The sequence below is a fragment of the Manis javanica genome, chromosome 12 (genome assembly GCF_040802235.1).
Source record: "Manis javanica isolate MJ-LG chromosome 12, MJ_LKY, whole genome shotgun sequence".
Lineage (NCBI taxonomy): Eukaryota > Metazoa > Chordata > Mammalia > Pholidota > Manidae > Manis > Manis javanica.
Window position 1 is genome coordinate 111072451 of NC_133167.1, and position 14521 is coordinate 111086971.

General features: G+C 48.9%; 1 protein-coding gene across 2 annotated transcripts in view; it reads left to right on the forward strand.

Moving 5' to 3' along the window:
• Positions 1-14004, forward strand: part of TDRP (testis development related protein) — a 40361-nt gene extending 26357 nt beyond the window's left edge. For both annotated transcript variants that reach the window (XM_073219263.1, XM_073219264.1), the window contains 2 exons: positions 11899-12002; positions 13576-14004. In XM_073219263.1, the coding sequence (XP_073075364.1) occupies positions 11899-12002; positions 13576-13921 (450 nt within the window). In that variant the 3' untranslated portion in view covers positions 13922-14004. The remainder of the gene's footprint in view (positions 1-11898; positions 12003-13575) is intronic.
• The last annotated feature ends 517 nt before the right edge of the window (positions 14005-14521 follow it).

The window sequence follows — 14521 nt, forward strand, 5'->3', positions numbered from 1 at the left end:
CTTCCATTGTTTTCATCTCGTAACGTTTTACTTAGTTCTTCTCCCAATTTACTTCTTGAGTGTTGAGTAGTCTCTCTTCTTCTGGTGTCTATTCATCTGCGTTTTAATGTCCCTGCACCTCTTCCCCCTGCTGACAGCTGCCCCCGTGGGGACTCTCTCCCCTTGTAGGGAAGCCCAGAGGGCGGCCTGGCCGTTGCAGCCTCTGGGCCTTCTGTGTGTTCTGTGCACTCTACCCTTCCCTTTCGCTGGCCGCTGGCCCCATCCCAGATCGCTGGGCCCGGGACGGCCTGCTCAGGTCTCCTTGCTGGGCCAGTTCTTCTGCACACAGTTGCTTCTGAAATGTAGACATGATACCAAGGGAATTAACGTCTGTGTATCTGGAATGGTGCCAGCTTGTATCTTCATGAGAGAACTGAGGAAATAGTCATTCAAGTCATTTTCTGCCTTTGTAGCTCAGATGAGGAACACAAGTTGAGAAAGGTGTGATCATTACCATGTTTTAATGTGACAGCTAAAGGCATACATTTCCAATAGATGACACCCTGTGCTGTAGAATTAATGTGTGGCCCAACATCCACATCTTGAACCCTAAACCCCAGATAGCAAGGTTAGGAGGTGGGGCCCTTTGCAGAGGAATTAGGTCCTGAGGCGGAGCCCCCACGTGGGATCAGTGATCTTGGAAGAAGAGCCCGCAGAGCCCCCGCTCCGTGGTCTCGTGTGGGGACGTGGGGAACCTGCCCTCACCGACGCCAGGCCTGCACCTCGGTCCTGGACGTCCAGCTCTGAGATGTGTTGGAGGGTCTGCTGCTGAAGACACTGGGTCTGTGGCCTGTTTATTGTGACGGCCCAAACTGAGGGAGACACGTGGTGTGACATTGGAAATGTGCAAGAAGGATGAACATCCAGTGTCTGTTTCTGTCTGCTGGCCACCTAGTCATTCTGCTCAGTTAGGGGTTTCTTGGTCGATCCCTTTGCTTAGTTTTTTCATTGAAGCATAGCTGACATACAGTATTGCATTGTTTTCAGGTGTGCGCATCGTGATTCAACAGTTACCTAATCACTGAATGCTAGACCATGGGAAGTCTGGTCCTCAGCTGTCTGCACGTAAAGTTACTGCAATACTGTTCACTGTGTTCCCTGGACGGTACTTCAGTCCCATGACTAATTTTTTTTATAACTGGAAACTTGTGCCTCTTAACCCCCGCCACCTATTTTGCCCACCTCCCCCAACACACACACACACACACACTCTGACACACTGACACACTGACAACTCCAGTCTATTTTCTGTGTTCATGAGTCTCTTTCTGCTTTGTTCATTTGTTTCCTTTTGTAGATATCACACATACATGGAATCACACGGTGTTTGTCTTCCTCTGACTCATGTAACATAGTGCCCACATAGTGCCCTCCGGGTACATCCCTGTTGGCAGAGTGGCAGGATTGATTTTTTTCTTTCTTTGTGGCTGAGTGACATCACACTCTGTATTCTGTAGCACATCTTTAGCCATTCATCTATTGATGGGCACATAGGTTGCATCCATATCTTGACTCGTAAATAATGCTGTCATAAACAGGAATAATGCTGTCATAAACAGGGGTGTAGATATTCTTTTCAAAATAGTGATTTAGTTTTCTTTGGATGAATACCCAGAGGTGGAATTGCTGTGTCCTGTGTTATTTCTATTTTTAGTTTTTTGAGGAACTACCACACTGTTTTTCACAGTAGCTGCACCAATGTACATTTCCACCAACAGAGCACAAGGGGTCCCTTTCTTCTCTGTCTTGCTGATATTATCTATTCTGACTGGTGTGAGGTGATGTGGTTTTGATGTGTATTTCACCGGTGATGGCTGAGTGATGTGGAGCATCTTTTCATGTATCTTTTGGGCAGCTGTACATCTTCTTTAGAAAAGTGTCTATTCAGGTCCTCTGCCCATTTCTTAATCAGATTGTTTGGCTTTTTTTGGTGTTTACTTATTTGTCTGCTTTATGTATTTTAGATATTAACTGCTTTTGTTGGATAAATCATTTGCAGGTATTTTCTCCCCTTCACTAGTAGCCTTTTCATTTTGTTGATGGTGATTCAATCTTCTAGAGATACTGTATGCATATAAAGCATATTGGTATAGAAGATATACGTGAACATGTAAAAATACCAATATATGAAACACCTATGTGTGCCTATCTCCGTGTGTGTAGGTGGCAGCAGATCAGATGGAGACCGTCGGCGCCTCCTCTCCTGGTCTGCTTGCACGTCTTGGGGCCTTGTGAGGTCAGGCCCTTGGTGGCTGCACCGTGTTCTGCTGGCGCCGTCTGCTGACAGTGTCGGGTGTTGCTGCCCTTTGGCCCTTCAGGGTGTCCTTGCAGATGCACTTTGCTTTGAATCGTGGACCTGTGTCTGCCCTTGTACTGCCATGGATGATTTGGACCTGACTGTCAAATGCTTAGGATGCTTAAAAGCAAAGATGTAAATATTGCTGAAAAAGTAATGAGAAGTTTAATTGGCGGTTGATCACAAACCTTTTTTCACACTTGAGGAATGTGCTTGTGAGGATCACAGAGGCAGGACACTGCTGTGCACCTCAGAATGAGCAGCCCGCCGGGCACCGCTCCCCTGTGTACTTCGATGTGTAGGTGTCCCACTGAGGAGCATTTCCACAGGAGACGGTTGTACAGAATGTCATTTTAAGAGTAAACAGTGTGAAGTATTAGTTGTTTCTCTGATCTATCTATGCAGTTTTTGTAGAGTTTATTGCTAAGTGCCAACCTGACAAACTGAAACTGTCAACCAGATACAAACCCCACTCAGGCTGGAGTGGCCTCTACCTTGGATTTCGTCAGGAGTGGTGGAGGCCCTCTGTGCTGTCTTCGCGTGGCTTTATTCTCCAGGAGAGTGATTATGTCCCCATGCCGGACGGAGGCAAAGCCACAGGAACGCAGTTGAGCTGGTGTTGTCTGCCCCACCCGCAACCAGCCCCAGCGTCATGGTGCTCAGTGGGGCACGCGGCCCCCCGCCTTGTGTCTGTGTGCTCCAGAGGCCGGTCTGTGTTGCTGCGTGGCCTCAGGGTCAGACAGGACCCCGGGCAGGGCCAGAGTTGCGCACCCGTTTTGGCTTTGCATTGGCCCAGTGCACCCTCATTCTGGGAAGGCCGCCATGCCCGTCCCTCTCCCCAGCCCTCATGGGAGTCTCTTTGTGTGCCTCTGTGAGGCCAGGAGTCCGGCCATCTTCCTTGAAGGCCTTTTCAGCTCAAGCAGTTTGTGAGCTGGTGAGGTCCCCATCAGCCCTTTGGCCTGATAAAAAGGCCTAGGATTTGGTTATGAAATCAGGTCTCCCCAGGATTGCCAGTTTCTCCATAACTCAGCATGTTTAAACATAAGGTTTATTGTGCATTCTAAGATTTGGGGAGGTTAGAAAAAAAGAAAATTGAAGCCTGGCATGGCTCTACAGCTTTCCCTTGGGACAGCGCACCCTGAGCCCATTCCCACGCAGGTGTGAATGCCCAGATCCCCTCCCTGGGGCTTAGAAGTAAGGCCCTTCGGCAGTTCCTCCCCATCGCTGAGGCAGAGTGAGGCGGGGGCACTGCAGAGGCCCTCCCAGTGCCGCACCAGCCCCACAGCCTGAGTGCTTTTCACATGAAGAAGCTTTAAGACACATATTTTGACACTTCTTTTGGGCCGAGTGCCAGCCCTAAGAGCCGTGTCCAGAAAATCCAGAGCTAGGATCTGCCGGGACAGAGAATGGGCCTCGCGTCTTGGAACACTGACTCTGTGATGCACACGGTGTGGGCGTGGGCGTGTAAGTGCAGTGACCGCAGGGGTGGTGGTGCTCCTTAGTTCATGAAGTCAGTCACCTCCACCCAATCACACCTGATGGAGATAGACTGTGACATGGAATAATGGTGTTTTCCTAATAAAATACTGGGATATGTGGCCTAACAAAGGTTTTTTAATTATTTCCTGGTGAGTGAACTTGAACACCATTAAAACATATAAACATCACATTGCTTTTTTAAAGCACTAACATTATGTGGGATCCTGACATGGGCCTGCAGGTTTGTGCTGCCCACAAAACTGCTCAGAGCATCATACTGTGTCCTCACTAGTCATTCCATATGTCATGTTCTGTTTTTCAAAGACATCTTGGAATGTAGGCTCTGTCCCCAGCATGGAAGTGGTGTGTCTCACCTGTCACCATTCAGTTTTGATCATTTATCACCATTCGGTTTTGATGTAGTTTTTCTTGTTCAGGTAAAATTTGTATTTTGATCATCTTTTGGACCAAGAGCTGCACTGGGCAGCTTCGGGGCAGGCAGCTGCTGCTCTCTCACAGCATGGGAACACTATCGACAGACATATGTGGGGTGGGGGGGATGCCAGGAAATTTGCAGATGAGAAATTCACATCTGTTGCATCTTGGATACTTAAAACACTTAAAGCTAGAGTTTTATACCGGAGGGAAACATAAGACGAAATGCAAAGGAGCTGCGTTTTTGTTTTTAAGTAACTTAGGACATTTTGTTTAAAATTTTAGGTTTACATATTGAGAGACTAAGTTTGAAGGATGGCACTGAGAGAGTGCGGCTTGGTTAGATGAGAGTCCATTTCCTGATCCAAAGAGATGAAGCCTGCAGGTTCAACTCTGTTTTTTTCCCCAGTTTCATTGAGATACAAGTGACTGGCAGCACTGTGTGCGGCACAGTGACCTGACTCTCAGACTGTGAGATAACGATGACAACAAGTTAACATCCATCATCTCATACAGTTATTGAAAAAGAGAAAAATGTTTTTTCCATGAAATGAGAGCTCATAGGATTTACTTGCTTAACAGCTTCCCTGCATATCCTACAGCCGTGTTCACTGCAATCACCCCAGGACTTACTCATCTTAGAACTGGAAGTTTGTGCCTTTGACCACCTTCTTCCAATTCCCCTCCTGCCACCCCAGCCTGTGATAACTACAAACCTTACCTCTTTTTCTGAGTTTGTGTTTTGATTTTTGATTGCACCTGTGGGACCATACGTTATTTGTCTCGGACTTCTCTCCCTTAGCGTAAAGCCTTCAGAGTCTGACCACTTTGTCAAAATGGCAGGATTCCCTGCTTTTCTATGGTGAATAATATTCCATCATGTGTATATATCACAGTCTCTTTATCCATTCATCCATCAATGGACGCTTAGGTTGGTTCCACATCTTGGCTGTTAGGATTAGTGCAGTAGTATTTTCTTAACTTTTAGTAACCTCTTGTCTGATACGGTAGATTACATTTATTGATCAAACAAATATGTGGGAATCTCCCTGGGGGTCGGATAAGCCAAGGACAGGGCCCTCTGCTAACACCTAACTAGGATGTGCAGCACCCTCTCTCCCCAGGAGGCAGCCTTGATGCTTCTCAGCTCATGGAACCTAAAAGAGGCTGGACTAGCCATGACCAATCTCAGCAGCATGCAGAGGATCACGTGGCTTAGTCTCAGAGTCAGCTGCTCTCCTGAAACACTGTACATGGCCCACGTTAACACCGTCTGTGATTCTTACTGTGGCTGTTGTCTTCATGTTGTCAGGCAGCCCCTCCAGGGAGGTCTCTCCCCACAAAGGAGGTGAAGTGCTAGCCTGGATAGGGAAGGGAGGAAGGAAGGGCTCTGGTCGGACAGAAATTGCAGTCAGGCCCTGTCGGTGCAGGCGAGAAAGGAGCTCTGTGTCAGCACTGCATGGTGCGGGAAGAGTGGCCCTTTTATTTGTGCAGCCATACAGGCGGTGGAGAGCAAGGGAGGGCAGAGGGGGAAAAGGAGAGGAGACATTCAGGCGGGCTGCTGAAGGACGTGATCGTATGGCCGCAGTCCCGTCCAGGTCCCTCGCGTGACAGGAACATAAAAGCCCCCACTACTCAGAGGTTCCTTCCTGCAGCCACTTCCCTGCTGGTCTGAAATGAACCAGGGAGAGAGAAAAGCATTGCATTAGGAACCAGAAAGCTAAGTGAAGCAGCAAAGGGACAAAGACACTTCACCACCAGTGCTGGAGGTTGGAGGCCTCCCTTGAACCTGTTTAAGGTCCAGGTTCTTGTCTTTGTCTTGAGAAGGAATTCAGAGACAGTGCAATATGCTTAAGCAGCAAGAAAGTCTTATTTAAAGCAAAGTATGCACTCAAAGGCGGCAGGGTGGGCAACCTCAGTGAAGAGGCACACCTGGGGCCTGTAGCGTCCGGATTAGTATGGGCATGATGTATACAGGTGGTTGGTAAGGTTATTTAGGTGACTGGTGACCTAGCTTATTAGCATTCTTTATCCATATAGGTTTGTTGACAGGTGGAGGTCTGTCTGCTCTCCTGGTCACAGTGTTACTTAACTGATGAAGGGGCGGAGAGAAGGGGGAACAGCATGTAGGTTAAGTTCCACAGTAGGCTGGGCCTTTGTTTGCAGTGGCGTGACGGACACCCTGCTCCGCCTCGGTCACAGTGGTCCTGAGTTTACTCTGTGCCGAGGAGTGCCTGCCTGGAGGGTGGCACCAATGGCGTCCCTGAGGGCTGGGAGCAGAACATAACTCAGGAAAGTATTGGGCCTGTCAGGGAACCCACTCTTCCTTGCCACCTCTGCTGGCAAAATGTGTGAAGTTAGAGATCTTTGATAAATCTTACAGCTTAAAAACTTTGAACTTAATGTCGTGCAGAATGAATGAGTCAGTGAGCTCTGAGCTTCTTGGTGAGAGCATTCAGCTTAATGGCAGGAAGCTTTCTTCACTGAGGAGTGATCCAGGAAACAGTCGGTTTTGGGAACATGGGAACGTTCTGTGAGAAAGACTGAGAAATTGAGAGGAAGTTTTCTTAATATCCAGGAAGTTGAGATGAGTAGAAAAGGAGGTTGAGGGAAAAGGGGGTCTGGGCACTGGAGCTGCCCTTGTTCCAGGAACGCCCGGTAAGTGGAGCTGAGCACGTCTGATGCCTGGTAGGGCAGGTCCTGAAGCAGCGACATGGGTTTAAAGGCATAAATCTTGGGGATTAAGCAAGATACACCATTTACTTTTAAAAGGCCTTGGATCTGAGGGGTGGATAGGAGTGTTCGCGACTGGAGCCTCTGGAGGCAGGTGGTCAACCCTTTCTGGAAAGTGCTGGGTGCATGCTTTCCTCTGCCTGCTGACTGGAAATCTGTAGCCCAGCATCTGTCGATCAGTCTGAGTGTCTTTGCTGTAAAGGAGGAAGGGGCGTCCACTCTGATCCCTCCTGTGACTTTGCCTTGAGGCCTGACACCTTGGCTGCTTCCTCATGGAAATCCCCGTCTTTAGGAGCCTGTCTTCACTTGCATGTGGAGCAGTTCGTAGGCGTCCGGCTCCTATGCAGCACACCTGTGTGTCCGCTGAGAGGGGGAGGCACACAGGCTTCCCTCCCCCAGCAGGGATCTGCCCCCTGCCTGCTTCCTTTCTCAGCTCGCAGAGGTTTGCCTGTCAGCCCTAAGATCTGTACCCACTCTGTAGGGACAAAGGTGGCTTGAGGAGCAAGCCGTGTGGCTGTTCATGCAGCCTGTTGCCATTCATGTGCACTGTGCTTCCAGAAATACTGAGAGCAGTCCTGCCCCCCAGAAAATTATGTTAACAGTTTAACCTACACAGCCACCAAATGCACATGTGTGTGTATTTGTATAATGTCATGTAATAAAAATGTGTTGTCCCAAATACATAATACACAGCTTTTAATTCTCTAAACAGCAGCTCCCCATATCCACACACAACGTGGTCTCAGATCAGACCCTGGGGAGCTCGAAAGCAGGGATTGTACCAAACCCTATATATACAGTGTTTCCTACATGCACACTTATGGCATTTAATTTATAGAGGAGGCATGGCCAGAGATGAACATGAACACTAATAATGTAGAGCTGCTGTAAGGATACATGGTGATGAGAAGTTATGGATGAGCGCCTCTTAAGTACGTCCCTGCACTATCTTCACCATCTTGTGACTACGTGAGATCGTGAGGTGATGTGTGTGGGCTACACAGGCATGTGGCACGGCACACTGCCATCGACCTTCTGACCTGCAGCAGTATCCACTTGGCAGTAGTGGCTGACTTAGCCCGCGGGCCGGGGGCTGCTGTGTGACTGCAACATGAAAAGGCGCCAAGTGGCCTTCAGTGGGCTGTCCACTCAGTGAGCTGTGGCCTGTTGATTACAGTTCATCTGTTGGTAATAATGCTACACTGCAAACCTAGACCCCTTGTATTGTGACTTTACCTGTGAATTTCTGTATCTAAGAGAAGACCATTTACCTGTTTGGTGTACACCCTCACAGTTCACTTCATTTCTAGCAAGTTTTTCTCCGTTTTTCCTCTTCTGGGACGTGTATTTAAAACTACTTTTTTATCTTCTTCCTGGCAATTTCCATGCAAATACTGGGTAATGACTTAATATCAGTTCCCCTTTCTTGTTAATTTCCATGATGACATCAGAAATGGATCCTGGGGGCATTGCCTTTGGAGCATTGAGGAGGAGTGTGGCTGAGACCACAGTGCTGACCCAGAAGGGTGATGGGCAGAGGGGGGAGGATCTGGTGGGTCAGGGGACCCGGTGTAGAAGAGGCTGTCCCAGAAGTGTGGAGAGGGAGGGGCTTGTTCCAGTGTGCGGCTCGCCCTGGCACCTTCCAGGGGAGACGTGAGTTCAGGCTTGCCTTTGGTCCCACTGCTCACGGCCTCCATGCTGTCTCCTACTCATGATAGCTTAGCACCCAGCAACTTCCAGTTCGTGGCCTTTGTTTGTCCTGATTGAGTGTGAGCTTCCTGAGGGCTCTTGGTCCTCCCAGAGAGGCGTGCAGGGTCCAGTCTAGACTGTTGTGATGAGCCTTGGCATCCCAACAGGCTCTCTTGGAGGCTGACCATTGCTTCTTGGAGAAGTGCCTCCCAGAACCCCTGGGAGGACAAAGCGCAGAACTTTCCCTGGCATGCATGCAATTCCGCACAGCCATTGCAGTGACTGGGACTGGGAGGAGTGTGTGCAGCACACAACGTGGCAGACTGAGGCCTCACGTCCTTCCTGATGTGACAGCTCCCACTGAGGGCACAAGCGGCTGCACTTGTTCAGCCTCTGCCATGTGCATGCACACCTCTCAACGTGGGAGCTGTCAGCCTTCCTGTGCCATCTAAGGACATGGACCTCTGCCCAAAGGGGCTCAGGGAGCCTGCCTGATGAAGACAAAGGTGGGACTCCTGAGTGGTGGGACCTCACTTGTGAAGACTGCCCACCCTGGCACCAGGTGGCACACAGCTGCGGATCCTCGGCAGGCCACTGGGCTGGGTTCAGGTTCCATTCCATCGATTGTCTCCTACTGCTGCCGGGCAGCTGCATCTGGGGAGGTCTCTCCCTGTGCACTAGGTGAAGCACTAGGAGAAACCTCAGCCTGGATGGGAGAGGGGTCTTGACTGAATAAGATTCTCGAGCGGGTTGGACAAGTGCAGGTAAGGAAGGAATTCATTAAAGTGAGAGTATCAGGGAATGATGGCAGCTGCCTTGCAGGCAGCAGAGAACAAGAAAGAGCAGAGAAAAAGGAAGCCACTGAACTCCTGCTCAGCACAGGGCAGCTCCCTTGCCAACTCCTGAAACCAGGGTCACCTTGCATTGAGTGTCTCCTTGAATCTGCACAGCGTGGGAACTAAGCCCCCACCCACCCCAGGATTTGGGAGAGGCACTGGGTGGAGTGAGATGAAGTTCTGAGAACTTCTACAGGCAAAGACAGAGGAGATTTTCAGGCAGCGTGCTAAGGAGCATGATTGTACAGCTGCAGTCCTTTCCGGGTGTGATTCCCACTCATCCAATACCAAATGCAATGGTGTCTTCTTTCCCTACACATATGTATAACAATAACATTATTATACCCAGCAGTAATACCAGTTTAACTCCATTCAGGTTCCCGGACCTGATTCCAATGTGTGTGACTGTGGGAGGGGGTTTCCCCACACATTCTAACACCAAGCAATTCTTGAACACCAGCAGGGTGTCTGAGAAAACTCAATCCAGATTCCCCAGGTTAAAGGGATCCATCCTACAAGACTGCCTTCCACCCCCCATTCCAGACACTGGTTGCAAGGCCCAGGGGCTCCCTGTGCCCCTGACCTACTGACTACAGACTGTGGAGGTTCCCACAACCTTCCCCTTAGGGTCACTTACTTTGCTAGATTGGCTCACAGTACTCAGGAAAACGCTTATGTTTACCAGTGTAATAAAGGACCTTCTGTCCCCGTGGAGTTTGGGGCCTGGCTCCTTGGCACCTGGAGGCATTCTGGTCTCCTAAGCATGGAAGCTCTCTCCAACCAAGCGGGGCACGCAGAGCAGAGCAGAGAGTGATAAGCTCTTCTCGTGGGTTTTGTGAGGGCTTCACTGCACAGTCATGATCGACTCAATTATTGACCACTGGCTGATAAAGCCTCCAGCCCCTGCCCTTGGGTACGAGTCCAAAAGTCTCTCATTAACATGGCACAACACCCGTCTCACCTGTAAGACTCTACAGTGTTTTCAGGAACTGTGAAGACCAGATATACCTGGGAAACATGTATTTGGTCATGAGTGACCAAATGTGTATTTCTTATTACATCCCCCCCCCGGGTCACCCAGGTGATGGGAATTCGCAAGCCAAAATAAGAGAACTCAGTAGCTCTTCCCTACTTGTCTGAAGTAGAGTAGAACAGAGAGAGAGAAGACTAGTGCCAATTCTAGAAAATTGAGTGAAATAGTAAGTAACGAAGACACCACTGGAAGAGCACAGAGACAAAACGTAGTAAGTTGAGCAGTGAGAAGGTTTTATGGAAGGCAGAGAGCGCACACGCGAAGAGAGGAGTGAGGGCAGCCTCGGAGAGGAGGCGCACTTAAGGCCTTGCATTCCGTCTCCTATGGCTCTCAACAGGGCAAAGGGCTGGTTGTGGGCTGGGGGGCATAGGCTTGACATGCAGTCTCATGACTGTCTCGTGAGAGACACCATGTCACCATCCATAGTCCGTCCTCTAGATATTCTGCAAGATGAACCCAAGGAATGCAGTGATCCTGTTCTTCTCCAAGACGGCGGTGACCCTCAGGCACTGGGAACCTCAGTCAGGACTGCTTGCTCTGCCTTAGGATAGGGTGTTGAACCTGTGTTAGGAATCTGACCTTTTAACTCCCCCGTTTTTGAAATGGAATCTTAGCCTTCAGATGGAGTCCTTCCTTTTCTTACTACACTGTTTACATCTTGGCATTTTCATCACAGGCAAGAAAAGTTACCGTGATGCTCCTGTCCCATGTCCCTGCCCCACTACCCATGCCGCCTCTTGGTTCAGCTTTCCGGTTTGCTTTATTTTTATATGTTGCATTTTTAACATTTCACAGTATTTTAAAGCTAGGCCTGCACTGTGGGAGACACCTTCTCCCAATGCCCTTCCCTCCCCTCCAAAAAAGCAAAGGAAAACCCTAGCGCTGGGCTCCTGGGGAGGGGCACTTGGCACAGGCCTCCAGGAAAGGTCAGCCCCCCTTTTCCATTCCTTCTTATTAATGTATGCCTTTGAGTCTAAGGGGTCAGGCACTATTAAGATGCATTCTGATCTCAGAAATGAAAAGTTGTACAAATCATTTGTCTTAGAATCAAACAAAATTATTTCTTCTCCAAAATCTAACTGTGGAGGGGAGTGCACATCCTTGCTTGGTGAACTCTGTGATCAGTACTGTTACCAAATGGGGAGACTCCTCAGCAGCATGGACAAGCTGATGGGGTCTGTGGGACATGACATCTGAGATTACCTGCAGCTAATGGGAGAACTAAATGTGTGTGGATACAGCAGGGTAAGGAAATCTGTGCCAATTTCTTTTCTAAATCCAACTCCACAGTTACTGGATTACAAAACTGTCATCTATTTACTACTTCAGATTTGATCTTTTCCTTAACCTTTTATTAGGTTCAGGGAGCAAGCTTCCGAGGTTGGAAAGAAGTGACTTCTCTGTTTAATAAAGACGACGAACAACATCTGCTCGAAAGATGTAGATCTCCCAAGTCTAAAGGGTAAGTCCCAGTTGTCGAGGCCAGTGGTCCCTCAGAAGGGCAAGGTGACTCTCAGTGCCTGTGTGAAGTTCACCTGAAACTCACAGGCTACTGGCTGGCTCACATGCTCTGTTCCTTCCTGTGTCCCTCCCTTTTGTGGGGCAGATAGCAGGGCAAAGGGATGTGACAATTAGAGTTTCCTTCCCCCTTGTCAGTAAAGGGAAATGAGTTCTGGAAACAAAAGGAAGTAAAATGTACTTTTGGCAGAAAAGTTTCTCAGACTGGCCTTTGAACTTCGAATTATAAACTGGACTTACTAGCCTGAAAGCAGCCTGCAGCCATGCTTAAGATGTTTACTAGTTTCAGAAAATCAAGGGAAAAAAACACAGGTAAACGTAAGCCTTGATCAGTAAACTCTTTAAGATTCTAGAAAATTGAGTGTATTTAAACTGACATATTGCTGGTAGTTCATTATAAATGTTTTGAAATATTAAGGTGTGTTTAAAGATGAAAAGGTATTTAGTCAGAACCTAATGGTGTTGCCAACAGCATGATGTTTGCTTAGAAAGCGAATCTTGGTGAGCCTGAAAGTGAGAAGGTGCTTGTGTGAGGCTCTGGGGTAGCTCTGCCACGCCCCCCACTGGCTGCAGGTGTGGCCCTGCCCTGACTTTGCCATGTTCTGTTCTGGGAGGATAGCGCGAGTCCTCTTGGCCGTCAGGTGGTGGCAAATATGTGTCTCCCCCCGGGGGGGCCTTGAAGGAATACCTTGTGTCCTGGCCCCTGGTCAGATCACATGAGAGTCGATGGGGTGAGGCCTGAACACTGCCCTGGGGGTGCTCCCAGCAGCCAGGCTGCAGGACCAGCAGCCAACACGGAGCACCCTGCACTAATGCATGAGCATGTTCACCACCACCAGTTGGCTGGCCTTTCCATTTCATGGTAGATGTTCTGAATTCTTATTTCTTTCTCTTAAGCAAATTACCTATAGATGCTCGAGACTAGTGTGCTGCGTGAATAACCCTGGTGAAAACCAATTTGATAAATGGAACAGTCTTTCCATATTCCTTAATCTGGACCCTGGGTTTTCTCAGCGTTGAGCATCCTTTTCATAGCGCCTAGAGCGACTTCTCTTTTGTGTCTCATCTGAGAACTAGTTCTTTGCTTGTGTACCGCCAAGTGAGGTATCTCAAGGTGTGGGCTTTGCAAGTTTCATTCGTAACGTACAGTAACTAGCTTTTCCTTAATAACATTAATTGACACCTTGAGTGACCGTCCTCTTCGGCCAGGCTGGGAGGAGGACGCCAAGGGTTCCGGCAAGTACAGCAGCCTGGCCAGCTCTGCAAACAGCTCCTGCTGGAGCCTCAAGGCAGCCGGGAAGCTGGTCAGTATTAGACGGCAGAGCAAAGGTCACCTGACAGACAACTGGGAGGAGCTCGAGTGAGAGCTTTTTTTTAAAACTTTACGTATGTACTTGTTAGCTTTCTGAACAATTTAAACTTTAGAAAGAAAGAAAATCTTCTAATAATAAAATGGACACAATTTGGGGCCCTAAGATCAGTGGATCACCAACACTTAACTCTTTCATCTCCTATAGAACTAACTTACGATTAAAAGAAGAGTTGAAGACAGAGAAGAAATCTGGATTTTGGGACAATTTGGTTTTAAAACAGAGTATACAGTCTAAGAAACCAGATGAGATTGAAGGTTGGGAGCCTCCAAAATTTGCTGTTGAAGATGTGGCAGCTGATTCAGGTGACACCTTGAGTGACCGTCCTCCTCGGCCAGGCTGGGAGGAGGACGCCAAGGGCTCCGGCAAGTACAGCAGCCTGGCCAGCTCTGCAAACAGCTCCCGCTGGAGCCTCAAGGCAGCCGGGAAGCTGGTCAGTATTAGACGGCAGAGCAAAGGCCACCTGACGGATAACTGGGAGGAGCTCGAGTGAGAGTCAGAGGACACACCTGGGACAGAGGAGAACCCGCTTCCCAAGTACTTTGAAACCAAAATTTGCCTAGTATCATGCCTGTGTATCTTGTTCCGATTCTCATTTATTGTGCCACGTGTTTCCTGTTAGTGCGTCGTAGCCTCCCTGTGCTGGAGGCGGAGGGTCACCGTGTGCCTGGTTCTCGGCTGGCTTTCATGTCTCTGTGTCGAGTGGATGTGCCCGGCCCGCTGTGACCCCCTCACTGATTGATTGCCTTACTATGGGGATGCCCACCTCTCAGTCCACTTGTTGCTGAGACCTGGTGTGTGAACCTCTGATGCTGTCCATTAAGAGGCCAGTCACGATCCACACTTTTCCACAAAACTGTTCTCAGGCCTTCCCCTCGTGTTTCTTGGCTTTTCTCCTGCATGTAGTCTCTGTGGGCCATCTGACACACAAGAGCGCGGTGGCTGTGCGGCTCTCTTCTGTTGCCAGACTCACAGTCCAGGTGTAAAATGAAACCGCCACAGGAGATGGTAGATTGTGGTGACCTGGCAAGTGAAACTGTTTTCCATATTAAGTTAAAAAATACGTAAACATGAGAGATGCCCTCTCAAAAAA